We start from the raw sequence: 18,406 nt of genomic DNA on the forward strand, positions 1-18,406 counted from the left end.
AATTCCCATCATCCATCACTGGGGAAAATGGGGATGGTAGTCCAGCGCCTCTTGAAGGCATCAGCTCCAGCAAAAGCACAGGAAGTCATCACACTATAAAGTGTTCATATAGTGACCAAGCTTACCACAGCAGTGGGGGGAAAAAGTGGCGTGACTGTTTTCCCCACATAGGACCGTCGCAGCTTCCATCTTTGCTCATGGTCACAGGATCAAAATTCAGATGCTTGGCAACTGGCATGTACTTATGACTGTTGCACCGTTCCGGGCTCATGTCATCACCCTTTGTAACCTTCCCAGGGGGCTTCCGACAAACCAAGTCAATGGGAGGGGAGGGGAAAGCCGGATTCGCTTAGCAGCCACGTGGTTCATTCAACAACGGCAGTGCTTCGCTTAACGACTGTGGTGAAAAAGGTCGTAAAATGAAGCACAACTCAGCCCCCATCTTGCTTAGTGACAGAACTGCTGGGCTCCCTTGTAAGTCGAGGACTATGTTGTACACGAGCTTTTATCCCCGTGGAGGTAGAACATTTCCAGGGCAGAAAACTGGGTGGTCAAGAGACATCATGCAGCTCTTGGGGTTGGGGAGGGGGGAGGGGGGAATGAGTTGTCTACCTCAGGGCTTTTCAACCAGTGGTACAGGTACCACCTGTGGTACACTGGCACCTGGCAGGTGGTACGCGACCATCCTAGAAAAGTGGTAGCGGGGGAGGGGAATGAGCTGAACCGGTGGCAGCACCGCGCAAGCCTGAGCGAGAGACGGCTGGAGCTGCAGGGCTGTCAGGGCTCAGCGGAAGCACCAGGATCAGTGCTTCTTCAGGGCTGTCAGGGCTCAGCGGAAGCAACAGGATCAGTGCCAGGCTCCAGCTGGAGCTCGGCGCTGATCCTGGTGCTTCTGCTGAGCCCAGAAGAAGCACTGATCAGCTGGAATGTTGCAGCATCTCCAGGGTCTTGTGGTTTACATTCAGATGCTTGGCAACTGATTCATATTTATGACGGTCACAGTGTCCCAGGGTTGTGTGAAGTGACCAAAACCTGCTGCAACCACCCAGCAGACAGAGGGGAGAGAAATAAAAACGAAACTCCCCCCCCACTCCACCCCCGCTGCCAATCCTGAACAGAAATGCTCACAACAATGAAAACCTCGGACAGGAGGAAGAGCGCCGCCGGGCAGGCAGGCAGGTGTCTTGCTCAGTTGTGGCTTGGGGGGGGCACTTTTTTCAGTGCCATTGTAACTTCGAAGAGTCACTAAGCGAACTGTTGTAAGTCAAGGACTACCTGTACTTCATCACTTTTTTCCTTTTTTTTTTTTTGGTCATCAAGTTTTTGACACCTTGCTAGGCGACTCTGTGATACTCGGACCATATCCTAAAAGTGGTACAAAAGTTGAAAAGCCCTGGTCTACCTTAAAAGCCTGTTGTCGTTTTTTTTTTAAATGTTGGCTTTCACTTTTATTTGGGGTGAGGGAAGCCTGGGAAAAAAGCTTTGCTCCACCCAGGAGGCTCAGAAACATAGTCTTGCGTGTGCCCTTCTCCAAACCAGGGAGGGGGCGATTCGTGCAAAGTTTGGCCATTTGCCTCTCTCACAACTTCTCTCTCCCCCCCTCCTCCTCCCCCCCTGGAAGAGCTGCCTTTTCTTTTCCTTTTTCTTTGCCACCCTTCCCCCTTCCTTCTTTAAAATGCAAAAGGGCTTGCATTTTAGGAGGTAGCAAACCTGCCCAGGCTATTGGGCAAAGCTGCTGAATGGCCTTGTGTCTCCCCCCACCTCCCTCCCACCATTCACCTTCTGAAGGGGAGGGGGGGGTCCCCAGGAAAGAGGAGGGGGAGGGAGGGACTGATTGCCATTCTGGTCATGTGCTTGTAAGCTGGCTGGTGCACTCACTCACTTGGCGCTCTCGCTCTGGTGTGAAACCCAAAAAGGGAACTGACAGACGGGAGGGGCCGCCCCGTTTGCTTGTAGCCCTGGAAGAGACGGAAGCACGATGGGCAGCTGAAAGCAGAGGTAAGGAGGATGCAGATCCCACCGCTCAGCTGAATTTGGGGAGGGGTGGAGGGTCCCTGGGAGTCTCCATAGCTTTCTCTTGGGCTGACAGCAGAAACGCAACCTAGACAATGGCTGCGCTGCTTGGAGGGTCATCTCCTCGGGGAAGGAAGGGCAGGCTGAGAAGAGACCAAACTCAAGGAAATCAGGATAAATGTTGCCTCTCACTCACGTCCTCTTTGTCTCCAAAGGACTGGCGCTTTTTCTGTTTTTCTTTTTCCCCAGCAGCAGCAGCAGCAGCAGCAGCTTAGTTGTCTAGGGGCAAGTGGTCTTCTCCTGCCCACCTTCAGAGTTGGATGGTGTGGCCACCAGGAGATGCTGCTGATGGGTCATCAAGAACAGAAGTAATGGGGTGGGAAAGAGGAGGCTATAGGGTGCGAAGGCCCCCCGGGGAGATGAAGGGTGGTGGGTTGTGTCACGATTGCAGAGTTTGAAGGAACCCCGGACAGACGTGTACTCTGATTTTGACCCTCCCTGGCTTGCTTCCTTTCTGTAATTGAGCAAGCCATCTTTGCTAGTAGAGTAGTATGTGCAATGCCTGGGTGGGCGTGGAGATTCTCCCGGTTCCTGCTTTTTTTTTCTTTTTCTGCTCTCTGTGATTTTCTGCATCTCTGCAGACTTTCTAGTTGCTGGTTGCCCTCCTGGAGAGGTAGATATTTAGCTGTCATCTAATATCCATTCATTTATATATTTATATATATACATATTTATATATTTATACACACACACACACACACATATACATTGTCTCTCTCTTCAATATATATATATATATATATATATATATATATATATATATATATATATATATATATATGGATCTTCGGTCATTCGGGTTTTTCCCCGCGTAGAACTAAAGGTGTAGGTGCATATATATATATAGTGAAGAGAGAGACAGACAATGCAGACAATGTGCATCTTTGGAAGAGGTTTCATTGCTGCAAAAAAAATTTTCCATCCTTGCCATTGTGTGATGAAGGCGGCTGGCTGTTTTTTCTCCTCATGTCAGGGACAAAGGCTAGGAGACTGTCACCTGCACAAAGCCAGAAAGTAAATCCATGGCGGAGGAGAATTCCTGATCTCTAGAAATGAAATCAACCCCCTGTGTAGCAGACAGGAGGAACAGGGGACTAGACATCCATCAATCTAGATTTTAGTGTGCAGACAGAGGCAAAATGTTTTTTCGGGTGGACTTTGTCTGGGATTTTAAAAGAACCATTCCCCTTGTATACAAATATTGGCATGTTCATTTGTGCAGACATGCATGGATCTAATCTGAGGGAATTAACAGAACGACAGAGTTGGAAGGGACCTTCGAGGTCTTCTAGTCCAGCCCCCTGCTCAAGCAGGACCCCCTTTACCATCCCGGTCAAATGGTTGTTCAACCTCTTCTTAAAAACCTCCAGTGATGGAGCACCCAGAGCTTCTAAAAGCAACCCATAATTGATTGATTGATCTAAGCAAGGTTAAAACATTGAATGGAGGATGTTGTGTGAATGCAGCTGTTAGTTTTTTTTTTACTGAGCTGATTAAGCCTAATGTATCAAGGAGGCAAGTCTGTCTCTAGTCTAGACTTCCTACCTGATATTCTCAATTATTTCTGGACATTTTGGACTCCGTTACGATCAAAAGTTGAAGACTGCCTGTAGATGCTCACGGCTGGTCCAATCCAGTGGTGGAATTGAAATACCTGAACAACTGGTTCTCTTATTGGATGCAGGCCTGAGCCTCTGAGGCCTAGAACGGACTTCCAGATTTAGCTACCGGTTCTGCCAAACTGGTGCGAACCGGCTGAATCCCACCACTGGTCCAATCCAACTCAAAAGCTCTTTGAAGGTTCTTCTTTGGCAGCTGCTAGTTGACGGAAGGTTTCGTCATGACAGAGTCAACCAAGTTTCAGATGCTCATCTTTGCTTGCATGGCTCTGGCCCAGCTGGAAATATTGGGTGGGAAGGAGGAAGAGGAGGGGAGACTGATGTCCTTGATCCTGGCCAATGTCTTTTCTTTTGAGGGATGTAGCCAGAGCCCTATGCTCTGAAGAACAACAGGAAGTTGCTCCCACGCTGTTCCAAGAGCAGATGGATTGATCCTCACACCCGCGGGGAAAGGGGGTGGACAGGAAAAGAGATAAAGGCAGAATTTCTGTCTTCTTCTTCTCCTTCTTGAATAATTGCAAGCAGCTGCCCCACAGGGCTAGCATGAAAGGGTAAGAACTGCTTGGCCAGAGAAGCAAAGGGAGATGTTAAGATTCAAGGCTTCTGACTTCTTTGGCTTTTGAGGGTCACCAAACTCTGGCTGACAATCTTTCCCCTTCTTAAATATCAGATTTGCAGTGGGTGGGGAATCAGGAACTCCTTGTCCCTTTACACCAGAGTCCGTCAACCTTGGCAACTTGAAGATGCTGGACAGGGAATTCTGGGAGTTGAAGTCCACCCAACTTCAAGTTGTCCACATTGAGGAACACGGCATCTCTGTCATAAATATTGAAGGACCAACTCAGAAGATTAGGGTTTGGCTCAACTTTCTCCACTGCCATGGCTCAGATTTGAATCCCCCTTCCTTCTTATTAATAAAATTGAAAGAGGTCATGGGTGTATACACACAGATCACAAAGGGACACCATTTGGTTCCAAGATGATCCAGGGTCTTCTATTGAAGATAATGGCATGAAGCTCTTGTAATCTTGGAAAACTATTGCAATTAGAAGAGTGGTACCCCATACTACACACTACAGAAGGTCAAGACCACTTTATTTAACTGGCCTGTGAGTTGGTATCTGCAGCAGCATCTAGCCAGCCTTGACTAAGAAGATCAGATCTGGTCAATATTGGGATGGGGAAAAAAATGCATGGACATTTCTCTAGCCTGGGAAGTTGGAAAAAAACAAACAAACCAAGAATGGCCAAAGAGATCCGTTAACCTGATTGGTTTGATTGCATTTTTTAATCTGTTCAGCTTTGAAATTAAGCACAGGCTGCCCTCTTCTAAAGGATGTTTTCATGGAGCTATGTCCCAACTTCCCAGTCTTTTGAACAATTTAGCCCGGTTAAGACCAGACTTTTTTCCCCTTTTTATTTGGGGAGGTGGGGGGAAAAACTAACCCCTTTCTCTCCCACGATGCCTCTGCAAGGCTTCCCAACTCCTGGGCTGGGTGCCAACCCTCTTTCCCCCACCCCTTCTCTTCTCCAGTGAAGGCCCCCCTCCAGCCTTTTCGGATGAGCTTCTCTTTAAAGTCTGACCTTTGTCAGAGATGTTGCTGTGCATCTAAATTCACTTCTACTTCTCTCTCCCTCTCTCTCTCTCTCTCTCTCTCTCTCTCTCTCTCTCTCTCTCTCTCTCTCTCTCTCTCTCTCTCTCTCTTTTCTTTTTCTTTTTGCTGGCCTAATGGCCTTCTAAGACAAATATGACCTGGATGGATACAGCATGAGAAACCAGCACAATGGGGGCTCTGCTCATGTTGAGGAAGTTGCTTCAGATATTGAGACTCTGGAAAGAGTGTAGAAAAAAAGCAACAAAGATGGTTAGGGGACTGGAGGCTAAAACATATGAAGAACAGTTTTGGGAATTGGGTATGTCTAGTTTAATGAAGAGAAGGACTAGGGCTGACATGACAGCAGTCTTCCAATATCTCAGGGATTTGCCCCAAAGAAGAGGGAGTCAAGCTATTCTCCAAAGCACCTAAAGGCAGAACGAGAAGCAACGGATGGAAACTAATCAAGGAGAGAAGCGACCTAGAACTAAGGAGGAATTTCTTAACCATGAGAACAATTAATGGCTTCTCTTCAGAAATTGTGGGTGCTCACTTAACATTAAATTAACTCGGTCAATATCATTTAAAGAAAATATATGTAAAATGGCATATCGTTGGCATTTGCCGCCGGCCAGGCTAGCCAAAATGTTCCCGGGAACATCCTCAACTTGTTGGAAATGTGGTGTCAAAGAAGGCACATATTTCCACCAATGGTGGACCTGTCGAGAAGCTATGAAATTCTGGAAGAATATTCAGAAATGGCTAAGTGAGATGTTGGGGTTCCAAATACAATTGTGTCCTGAGGTATTCTTATTGGGGATAAGACCACAAAATATAAACAGTACTGTGTGGTACCTGTTGCTACATATAACCACTGCTGCAAGATTGGCGTGGGCCCAATATTGGAAGATGGATGTTAGCCCACCCGACCAAATAGTAATACAGAAAATAATGAACTGTGCAGAATCAGATCGGCTTACTATGATGTTGAGGGGACGAGGGGACACAGATTATTATTTATCTTGGAATCAATGGTATAATTGGATGTTAAAAACAGCTTTTAATTGAACTATTCTTTTTTTCTTAATGGTTGTTTTTCTTATATGTAATGGGACAATATTATTCTTCCTCGCATTGTGATGTAGACCGCTATTGATTTAATGTTTGTTCGATTTATAAATAAATAAAATTCTAAAAAAAAAGAAGTTGTGGGTGCTCCATTACTGGAGGCTTTTGTCACTCGTCTAGAATTTTGAATTTGAATTTGAATTTTATTGAATTTATATACCGCCCTTTCCCGTAGGACTCAGGGCAGTTTACAGGGTACTTAAAACAACGATACAAAAATTAAAAACAATTTTAAAAGATTAAATTAAATCCCTGAAGAAATATAAAAACCCCAGTTAAAACTCTCAGCCTGGGCCAGAGAGCTCAAAGAGCCAGGTCTTCAGGTCCCGGCGAAATGAACGAAGGTCGGGGGCAGTCCTAAGCTCCACGGGCAGCTGGTTCCACAGGGCAGGCGTACCCACTGAGAAGGCCCTCCCCCTGGGTCTTATCCGCTGGCAATCTTTTACCGGCGGCACCCTGAGAAGGCCCTCCCTGTGGGAGCGCACAGGACGAAGGGAACTTGATGCCGGCAGCAGGTGTTCCCTCAGATATCCCGGACCCTCGCCATTTAGGGCTTTATAGGTCATCACCAGCACCTTGAATCTCACCTGGAGGGCAACCGGAAGCCAATGCAGCTCGTGGAGGTGTTACATGGGAGTATCGGGAGACCCCCATCACAACTCGCGCGGCCGCATTCTGCACCAGCTGAAGCCTCTGAGTGGTCCTCAAGGGCAGCCCCATGTAGAGAGTGTTGCAGTAGTCTAAACGGGAAGTCACAAGCACATGAGTGACTGTGCGTAGGGCATCTCGGTCCAGGTAGGGTCGCAACTGGTGCACCAGGCGAACCTGGGCAAAAGCCCCCCTGGTCACGGCTCCTATGTGATCTTCAAAACCCAGAATGATACTGGGTCTCCTGCCTGAGCAAGACGATTGGGTTAGAACATCTCCAAGGTCCCTTCCAATTCTGTCGTTCTGTTACCCTACTGAGCTGAGTTAAGCTGCCAATAGCTTCCCCTCTTGACTGTTTAGGTCTCCTCTCTCTTCCATTCCTGTCCCAGCCTCCCCACCGTCTCTTGCAGCACCCAACTTTAGATAGATGTTGTGTCCCTTCAAGGCTGTATTTCTGCCTCCAGGGAGAGGATATCTTTTCTCTTTCCCTTTCATTCTTGCTCCAGACTTAATGCAGAAGTGCAACAAGACTGCAAGAAAAGGAGGAGGTTACTTGGAGGAACCGGTTGCCTATAACTTACACTTCTCTTCCTCTTTGCAGAGATTCATCCCAAGCTTCAGCAGCTGAGCATGGAGGACGATCTAGCAGAAGAACCAAGGCCTCAGGATGGTCCAGCCTGCAAGACCACGGATGGTGGACTGTTTGGCTATGTGGGCATTGAGGCAGTCCTGGATCAGATGCGTATCAAGACCATGAAGACAGGGTTTGAATTCAACATCATGGTTGTAGGTGAGCATGAACCTCTTATCTCAAGAGCTTTCATACATGTAGAGATTGTATCTCTGTATGTTTTTGCGGGGGGGGCAAGTCCTTCTGATCGAGGCACAAATCCCAGCTTCTGCCAACCTAGCAGTTCAAAAGCACGTAAAAATGCAAGTAGAAAATAGGGACCATTACGGTGGGAAGGTAAAAGCGTTCCGTGCGCCTTTGGCGTCTAGTCATGCCGGCCACATGACCACGGAGACGTCCTCGGACAAGCGTCCTCTTCAACTTTGAAACGGAGATGAGCACCAGCCCCTAGAGTTGGAAACGACTAGCACGCATGTGCGGGGGAACCTTTACCTTTACCTTTGCCTATGTTTTTGTATTCAGTAAAACCATTATCCCTAAATGCATCCAATTCTGGGCATCAAAACTCAGATAAATAGTTGGATCAGGTTTTCCCAAAGGTGCTTGTTCAAAAGAATTAGAATAACCGAGTTGAAAGGGACCTTGTAGGTCATCTAGTCCAACCCTCCACCCAAGTAGGAGGTCCTATACCCTTTCTGACAGATGGCAGTCCAGAAGGCAACTGGACTTTCTGGTTTTTCTTTGAAGATATTTTGCTTCTCATCCAAGAAGCTTCTTCAGTTATGACCATCAGACTGAGAATCTCCATAGACTTTTGGATCAAGTTTCTTCTGATTGGGGGAGAAACTGCAGTAGTCTTTGCCTTCTCCATGTTCAGGTAGTCCTCGGCTTGTGACCAAAATTGAGCCTTAAATGTATGTTGCTAAGCAAGACAGTTGTTAAATGAGCCTTGTCCCATTTTAAGAGTCGGTTGCCAGTCATCTGAATTTTGATCACATCACCACAGGGACGCGGCAATGGTGCTGTGCAGGTCCTGAGGTTTTGCTTGATTTAAAAAAAATATAGGGAGCCAGAAGTTGCCTTTAAGCTTTACGTTTTTATTCAGCTGAACAAAGACGGGCTTCTCTAAAAAAAAGAAAAAGCCCCAAATATCAGAAAAACCTTATTTTTATACCTTCTTTGATTACATAAGCAATTCACCCAGCAAAGCTGACACACATAAGATAAAGACTTCGCCCTTTAAGGCTGGCACACTTGTAGGTAAGAAGGAAGAAAGCAGAAGTAGCTAAAAATGTTCCCTTTTGGGTGTTTCCTTAAGCCACCATATGTTCCCAGGGGTGGGTTAGGATATTGGGTGTTTCCTTTGCTGACCTTTTATGACCTTGCATTCGTGGTTCTGCAAGTGGCCAGAGATAGCGGGCCCATCTGCACAGTATTCACAATAGCTACTGTGGTTGTTCCAACAAGCGGGCCTGGACTGACTACTATTTTTAATTAGGCTTTTTATTGGGTGAAATTCTTTTGTAATTTTGCATTTATTGTTTAATTCTCTCTTAAATTTTTTACTCTGTGTTTTTTTTAATTTTTATTGTTGTGAGCCGCCCTGAGTCCTCAGGGAGAAGGGCGGCATATAAATTTAATAAAACTAAACTAAACTGTCCCCTAAGTCCGGGTCAACAATGGCTATAAGTATGAAAAATGGTCACAAGACACTTCTTTCAGTGCTGTAAGTTCAAACAGTCACTAAATGCAGGGTTGTAAACCGAGGAGTATTTTGTTTCCCCTGCTTTTGCTTACCTCTTTAAAACGATTCCCCTTAATCCTTCCTCTTCTCCTCCTCGGAGGATGTCTGAGGCCCTCAACGAGATCAGCTTTCTCAAGTCACTTTTTCCAGTGTCGTTCTAACTTCGACCGGTCACTAAACCGACTGTTGTAAGTTGAGGCCGGCTTGTACAGCATGAGAAATCCCTCCGCCAAAGCAAGCGCATCTGTGCGCACCATTTGCGTAACTCGCGCGTGAGAACGTGTGGCAATAAGTTGCATGTTACCTCCTAACCGATGGAATGCAGGTAATTGAGCAGCTTGCCAGGAAATATCATTAGCAGAAAACGTTGCCTGGGCATAAGTACACAAATGGCTGGTAACGTGGCCTCTAAAGCCGCCTCTGATTTACCAAAAAGTGTCATTTGAAACCCTAAGTTGAGTAAATCTCAGATAAGCATCAGAATTCAACCTCTCCTGACGAGCACAGGATAGGAAAATTATAGCGTGGCATATAAAAGCAGCAAATGGTAAAAAGCTTACATTGATGGAGAAAAGTAACCAAGAAGAGCTGAGATGTTGCGTGCCAGAGACAAAAGAGAGGAAGGACACGAAAGATCCAACAGGCCCATTTTTTGGAATGGGGCTACGGGAAGCGAGAGTCTAGAGCAGACATGTCAAACACAAGGCCTGGGGGGCCGGATCCGGCCCGCGAAGTGGTTTCACGTGGCCCGCGAAGCCATCCTGGAAACAGTGAGGGAACGGCCCCCGCTGCCTTGGCCCTGGCCCAGAGACCCTCCTTCTGCCAGAGACCCCCAGATCTGTCCCACTCCTGCCCAGGACCCCAAAGGCACCCTTGATGCGAACAATGTGGAGCTGGCCACGCCCACCCAGTAGGCCATACGCACTCTGGCCACGCCCACCCAGTAGGCCACGCCCACCCTGGCCATACCCACCCAGCCCCCCCCAAGGGCAACCACAATGCTGATGTGGCCCTCAATGAAATTGAGTTTGACACCCCTGGTCTAGAGCCAAGGATGAACAAAAGGGCTAACAGCCAAACTAACTAACTAACTAACTAACTAACTAACTAACTGCCAAAAAATTTCTGTTTCAACTGAGTTTTGTCCCATTTTACGAGTGAAGGGGAATGTATCTGTCCCAGGATAATGTTGCAGGATCCAATGTGGGTCAATCACCGGAACCAGAGCTTTGCTTTTCCAAATTTGGGACTCATGCTGGAGTCCCATCTTCTGGGAACCTCTTTCCAGCAGAGTGTTGTCATGCTGTTCTGTGTATAAATTAATACCACACACAGAAACAGCACACACTCTGCTCGAGAGAAATTCCTTGAAGATGGGTTCCAGCAGGAATCTGAAAGCTCGGAGGACAAAACCTCTGGGGGCCGGTGACTATCCCAGATTGGATCCTGTTCCATTTTAATTCCTTTGTGGTTAGGGGAGGGGAAGGATGGCCGGGTCCTTGATGCTCTCTGAACTTGGCTGTGTTCTTGCAGATATTTCATTAGCAAACTAGCCAACATCATCAGTGCTAGAAAGGATAATAACAAAGAGCAAACCCCACTCCCATCTAGAGCTGACGATGTTACCTAGTGTGGTAATGAAATGTCTGCAAGAAAGCTGCCAAGCTCAGAGAGCACCAAGGACCCCACAGTTCTTCTTCTTCTCCTCCTCCTCCTCCTCCTCTCCACAAACCCCACTCCCTTCTACCACTCATGATGTTCCCTAGTTAGGTAATGAAACATCCAGAAGAAAACCACCAAGCTCAGAGAGCACCAAGGACCCCACAGTCCTCCTCCTCCTCCTCCTCCTCCTCCTCCTCCTCCTCCTCCTCCTCCTCCTCCTCCTCCTCCTCCTCCTCCTCTTCCTCCCCTTCTCTTCCACTTTACAAAGCCCAATCCCTTCTAGCACTGATGATGTTACCTAGCTGGGTAATGAAACGTCTGCAAGAAAACAACCAAGCTCAGAGAGCACCAAGGACCCCACAGTCCTCCTCCTCCTCCTCCTCCTCCTCCTCCTCCTCCTCCTCCTCCTCCTCCTCCTCTCTACAAACCACCCCTCTCTTCTAGCACATTACCTAGTTTGGGTAATGAAACGTCTGCAAGAAAACAACTAAGCAACCAAACTCAGAATTCTCCTCCTCCTCCTCCTCCTCCTCCTCCTCCTCCTCCTCCTCCTCCTCCTCCTCCTCCTCCTCCTCCTCCTCTCCACAAAGCCCACTCCCTTCTAGCACTGATGATGTTATCTAGTTTGGTAATGAAATGTCTGTAAGAAAACAACTAAGCAACCAAAGGTAGGTAATGAAACATCCAGAAGAAAACCACCAAGCTCAGGGAGCACCAAGGACCCCACAGTCCTCCTCCTCCTCCTCTCCTTCTTCTATTCTGCAAACCAGACACCCTTCCAGCACTGATGGCGTTACCTAGTATGGTAATGAAATGTCTGCAAGACAGTCGCCAAGCTCAGAGAGCACCAAGAACCCCACAAATAAACAAATAAAACACCTAGCAGCCACTCTGGGAACAGAAAGCCAAACTAGACAGTCCTTCCCTCCAGTAGCAGAACCTCTCTCCCATTGGGAAAATTTGGCCTTCCCTTTATGGAAAATGCCGTCAGAGCGAAGCTTGTTCGGCTCTACCCAAAGCCAGTCTGGGATTAATTCAGCCTCAAGACAGTGATCTCATTAAGCACGGAGGGCTCTGGAGGAGCCACGCATCATCCCCTCTGTACATTGAGGGCCTTGCAGGACTTTTGTTTAAAGAACTGATAGGCCTTATAAATATTTATAGGAGGGTTCCGAATAAGAGGATTTCAACACACACACACACACACACACACACACACACACACACACACACACACACGATACTCATCAAGAATGAGATCAAAAGCCAACTGATAAAAAGCAGGGAGGGGAAAAAAACCAGTCAACACTGGGAAGGGGACGTATACCCATAGGACCCTCAGCTTGTGCATCTGGTTCCCACACCCCAATTTTACATTCTTCCAGAAAGCCCACCTTTGCCTAGCCCAGGGGTCGGCAACCTCGGCTCTTTTATGACTCGTGGACTTCAACTCCCAGAATTCCTGAGCCAGCATAGCTGGCTCAGGAATTCTGGGAGTTGAAGTCCACGAGTCATAAAAGAGCCGAGGTTGCCGACCCCTGGCCTAGCCAGAATCTGGCAACCGCTTGGGCTGTTTCAGCAGATGGATTCCTTCTTTTCACCCATGTGTTTGTTTGAAGAAAACACAAGCACTTCCCCAGTGCCTTCACCCCGAAACGAGCCAAAGCAACCCCCCCCCCCAGAAAAAAAAATCTGGGAAAGGTTGGTCCTCTCTTCTCCCCCTCCCTCTCCTGTCACCATTGACCGGGTATTTGTGCAGGTCTAAGAGCCCTAAAAAAGAAATAATTTGCTCAGCTTCGGTGGATCAAGGGGCTTTCCGCTCAGCTGATTCTCCCAGACTGGATCCTTGAATTTCCCCATTTGTCTGGAGAACAGAAAGTACGACCTGAGGTTTTCAGCCATGCCACCGCCCCTCCTTCTGAGAGGAGAAGTTAATGCTGATCTATAGTCTCTCCGTGCAGGGGAGAACATCTGCCTTGAATTATAGTTCCTGGTTTCCTGTTTGCTTTTGTGTAGATATGGCTGGAGGGCCTCCACTCCAAGGTCCTTCCAGCTGGGGTGGCCTGGTTGTCCTACTTTCCAAAACAAGGGTCACTTGGGACCATCACTTCCAGAGTTACCAGACCCGAGCTGAGGATTTCCTTGGCAGGAAGGGCCAACTCAACGGGGGAAAATTGCTGAGAGACCTCCAGCTTAGCAAGAGGGTCATTGGCTGCTTGAAATGGGGAACCCTGCTTATTTATTTATTTTATTGACCTCAAGAGATGGCGGTGATGAAATGTTGCTTTAGGGAATAGTCCGATAAGAGAGGGCATAGCCCTGAGCTGCATAATGGAGGTGGAAAGAGACTCAAGAATTGGCCCTCCCTATTTTCTCAGGCTGTTAAAGAGACCCTGGAGGATTTATACAGAATTTGCAAGATTGCAGTACAGGTTAAGATAAAACTTTCCCTATCCAGGGTGTTGGACTCTAGGACTCTGTGCTCATCCCCATTTCTTGGCTGAGGGAGCCAGCATTGTCCAAAGACATTTGCTGTGGTCATGCAGCCAGCAGGGGCTAATTACGCCAGAGGTGCACAGAACGCTGTTATCTTCCCACCAAAATGGTACCTATTTATCTACTTGCGTTTGCCTGCTTTCGAACTGCTAGATGGGCAGGAGCTGAGGCAAGTGATGGGAGCTCGCCCTGTTACGTAGCGCTCGGGTCTTGAACCGCAGCTGTCAGCTTTCCAGCTAAGAAGCTCAGCCTCTCCAACCTCTGAACCGTCACGCCTCAAAGTTGCAAGGTTCTGTTAATGTAGACTTAGCACTGTTAGCCCACCTAGTCATGTTTCCTCTCTCGTTTACCTTTGGGACCTTCTTTCTGCTTGGTGCTGCTGTGCATTTCTGTCGCGCCATTCCCAGTTCTTGGGAACTACCTGCCTGCCTTTTACTGGTTGGCCTTTTGTAATAGTGGGTGAAAAAAGACCGTGTTTGGAACCGGGCCATGAAAGCGGCGAGCAAGCGTGCACACAAAGCACCACTTGCGTGAAAAGCAGGTGCTTGTGCGAGCGGCGGGTGCTGGCATTCACACGCAGGCCTGCACTCACACAAAACCATCCCCTCTCCCCACCACCAGCAGGCCAGCAAGCCGGACAGGTTGGGGACCGCTGGCCTAGAGGTTGATCAGATAAGAGAGAGCATAGCCCTGAGCTGCCATAAGGGATGGGAAAGAGATTCAGAAGCCTCTCTGGCTTCTTAGCTTTTAAGGAGACACCGGAGGATTTGTGCAGTACTTTCAGAGTTGTTAACAGTAGCCTTGCAATAAAGTAGTGTGAGCCGATCTGGTCCTGTTTCCTGTCTGGATTATCTGACACCTTTGAATCCTTCTTTTTGCATGCTGCTGCATTCCCGTTGCACCGTTCCCAGTCCATGGATTGCTTTCCCGCGATGACTACCTGCTTCCCAAAAACTTTGCCCATGGCCTGCATTACTTTTTGGTGTTCGTTTCTGGGAATCCTCTCCTTCCTAGCAACCTCCCGCCCTTTCCCACCCTTTCCCACATTTTCTCCTTGCCCTCTTTCCCTCCCCAACACAGTTCAAATCTTTGCACGGAATTCTCTTCTGAAGTCCTGACTCTCCCATGCGCTCGGCAATAAATCTTCCCCCATCAAAAGCCGCCAGCCAACTCGGAGCTGCCAGAAAGCCAGCAAGAAGGCCTGATTTCATGGAGGCCTTCAAACACCCTCCAAGAAGAAGAAGAGGAAGAAAGAATTAAAAGGGAACCCTTTGAAAGAGCTAAGCGGGAGCACAAAATATACAGGAAGTCCTCGACTTACAACAGTTCGCTTAGTAACCATTGGAAGTTACGGCACTGGAAAAAAAAGTGACTTGTGGCCGTTTTTCACAGTTATGACCTTGACAGCATCCCCATGATCACCTAATCCAGACCTTTCGCAACGGGCATGTATTTCTGACGGTGGCGTTGTCCCGAGGTCATGTGATCTGCCTTTGGCGACCTCCCGACAAGCCAAACCAATGGGGAAACCAGATTCACTGAACAACTGTGTCACTCACAACTGCAGCCATCGGCTTAACAGCTACGGCGAGAAAATGGGGCAAAACTCACTTAACAGCTGTCTTGCTTAACAACAGAAATTTTGAGCTCAGTCGCGGTCGTTAAGGACTACCTGTAACTTCGACGCTGCCGTCCAGGGGTTCTAGTGTAAAAGAAATAAAATGGTGGGACAGGAAAATGGACAAAGCAACTTTCCAATGACTTCTGGCCCTGAAGGGTTTTGAGCTTCAAGAGATACGAGCAAGTGGTCTTTTGTCTAAAACGGTGAGAAATTGGTTGGAAAGTACTGAGCCATAATTTGTGTTTTGTCATAGAAGAAAATGGATAGATTTCCCTTTGAAACACCCCCTTGGCTTAACGTCCTGAGTGAGACACCTACTCTCCTAGGCACTTCAGTTTTCAAATGTTTCTAGTCCTCATGAGCATGAAAAGTCAGCTTCCAGAAGAACAGAGTTGGAAAGGACTTTGGAGGTCTTCTAGCCCAACCCTTTGCTCAAGCAGGAGACCCCATGCCATTTCAGACAAATGGTTATCCAGTCTCTTCTTTAAAATCTCCAGTGATGGAGCACCCACAGCTTCTGGAGGCAAGTCATTCCACTGCTCAATTGGCCTAAGAGTCAGGAAATTTCTCCTTAGTTCTAGGTTGCTTCTGTCTTTGATTAGTTTCCATCCGTTGCTTCTTGTTCTGCCCTCAGGTGGTTTGGAGAATAGCTTGACTACCTCTTGTTTGTGGCATCCCCTGAGATATTGGAAGACTGCTATCACGTCACCCCTTGACCTTCTTTTCATTCTTCCAGTCCTTAGATGAAATCTCTGAAGCCAGAGAGGAAATTAGTAGGATTTCCATAATTCCTGGTGAGGTCATTGAAAATGTCCTGTCTGACATTTTGACCTGAAGTTTAAGTAGGAAGGACATCTTCAACCGAAGACTTAGGGTTTATGTGAAATTCTGAAGTGGTCCATGACAGTGTTTAATGTAGCAAAGGTAGAAAGAGAACATTGATGGTGCATTAAACTATGAGTATTCTTTGCCTAGAACACAGGTCTGCAACCCACGGCTCCGGAGCCGCATGCGGCTCTTTCAGCCGTCTCCTGCGGCTCCCAGTCCTCTGCCATGTGCAGTCCAAAAAAAAAGTGGGACTAAAAAAGTTCAACCAATCAATTCAAATATGCAGGGTAGGTGCATATCTCGCCTTGGCTCCACTCTTCAGTCAAACCCTGTTCTGCACATGCACGCATGTACACACATGCGCACACATTTTTTGCGGCTCCCAGTTTTTCCTTTTGTGAGGGAACCGGTTCTGAGTGTCTCTTTCACTGTTTCAGGTTGCTGACCCCTGGCCTAGAATATAGGTCCTTTTCTAACTCCCGACTAGAGATAGTCCTCATTTAGCTACCTCAGTTGGGATTGGCCACTCGGTCATTAAACGAAGCAGCCACTAAGAATAACTACAACCATGTTTATGATCTTCCATCAGGCTTCCTTTTATGTTAAAGATCATAAATGTGAGAATTGGTCACAAACTTTCTTTTTCATCACCGTTGTAACTGAATGGTCACTAAAGAAGACTGTTGCTAAATGAAGACTGCCTGTAGGCTATTGAACGTACGCTCAAAGAGACCAAGGCGCTTCTGTGTAGTTGTGTCTTCCAGTTCTCAATAACGCATCAATGATCGTGCTGAATCTGGCAATTTAACTAAGTCTGTGCAAAGTCTTCCCGAAAAAGAGCTTAGTAGAATATATTAGCAGAACTGAATTGCTCTCCTTGAAACCATATTTCTTGGAAGGCTGACACAGCCGCCTTGAAGGCTGTGCTTTGGTACCAGGCCCAGCGATCAGTCTCACCTCTCCAGAAACTTAACCCTGGATTCAGGACTTTGCTTCCAGCAGAAGCTCACGAGCAGAGCATGGCTTGGGACTACAAGCTGCTTTCTCGCCAGCAAGAATGAAGCCACGCATGAACAGTGAGGACAATTAACCAGGGGAACAGCTTGCCTTCAGATGTTGTGGGTGCTTCATCACTGGAGGCTTTCAAGAAGAGCCTGGCCAGCCACTTGTCTGGAATGGTAAAGGCAACCTCAGCTCTTTTATGACTCGTGGACTTCAACTCCCAGAATTCCTGAGCCAACTGGCTCAGGAATTCTGGAAGTCCACAAGTCATAAAAGAGCCGAGGTTGCCTACCCCTGGTATAGGGCAACGATGGCGAACCTTTTAGAGACCGAGTGCCCAAACTGCAACCCAAAACCCATTTATTTATTGCAAACGGCAATTGAACCTGAATACCGAGGTTTTGGTTTAGAAAAAAACAACTTGTACATTAACATCTTTTGTCTTAAAAGAAAAAAAACACAATGACAAAGCTTTCAATGATGCAAACAACTTTGTACTAAAAGGTAAAAGTTTGCATTTGGCATGCTTTTGAACAATTAATGTGGTTTTTGCTGTTGTATGCATGCTGATCATTTGTCTAACCTTGGCTCATACTTTGTAAGTTTGAGGGCAACGCACTCAGGTCATCTGTTAGTCTGTTTCTGGTGTCAGACTTGATAGAATTCAAAGCTGAAAACAGCAGGCTCGCTCCGGAGGCTTGTTTTGGCTAGGAAGGGGCTTGAGAAATGGCTTTTTCCTGCAAAAACGTAGCCAAAGAGCGAGGTGCGCGTGCCCACAGAGAGGGCTCTGGGTGCTCCCCTCTGGCACGCATGCCATAGGTTCTCCACCACTGGTATAGGGTCTTTGCTTGAGCAGGGGGTTGGACTAGAAGACCTCCAAGGTCCCTTCCAATTGTGTTATTCTGTTCTCTTATTCTATGGAATTCTGAGTTGACGTGCACATATCTTAAGTCTTGCCAAGGTCGAGAAGCAACTGCTCCAGATGTTCCATCTTTGGTGTTTGTCTGAAGGCTCTCCAGAAAAATGTAAGCCCATGTGCACTTGAAAAGAAGTTGACCCTGAATTTGAGATGACTTTCCTCCCCCCTAAGAAAACACACCACCCTTGCTGTATACTCCACAGCTTAAAAAGCTGGCCACTGCTTTCTAATTATCCCAGTTATCCAAGGAGAAAATCTAATCCTCCTCTCTTCGGCTAAATGCTGGAACTGTACCGTCTTCCAATCAAGATTGCTGTTTTCAAGACCCTGGGTGTCCTTTCCCCTCTATTTTCCTGCTTTCCTGCCCCAGTTTTGCTCCGTCGGTGGGGCGGCGGGCTGTTCCGGTGGCTTGCCTGAGCCCCCTTCCTGGGGGTGTTGCA

At 47.4% G+C, this 18,406-nt stretch overlaps 1 protein-coding gene across 1 annotated transcript in view; it reads left to right on the plus strand.

Moving 5' to 3' along the window:
• The first annotated feature begins 1,948 nt into the window (after positions 1–1,948).
• The window catches only part of SEPTIN12 (septin 12), a 35,707-nt gene continuing 19,249 nt past the window's right edge, over positions 1,949–18,406 (plus strand). Inside the window, exons 1-2 of the mRNA XM_083373026.1 lie at positions 1,949–1,998; positions 7,665–7,853. Coding sequence (XP_083229152.1) covers positions 7,694–7,853 — 160 coding nt within the window. The 5' untranslated portion in view covers positions 1,949–1,998; positions 7,665–7,693. The remainder of the gene's footprint in view (positions 1,999–7,664; positions 7,854–18,406) is intronic.

The sequence above is a fragment of the Vipera ursinii genome, assembly GCF_947247035.1.
Source record: "Vipera ursinii genome assembly, chromosome: 13".
Taxonomy (NCBI): Eukaryota; Metazoa; Chordata; class Lepidosauria; order Squamata; family Viperidae; genus Vipera; species Vipera ursinii.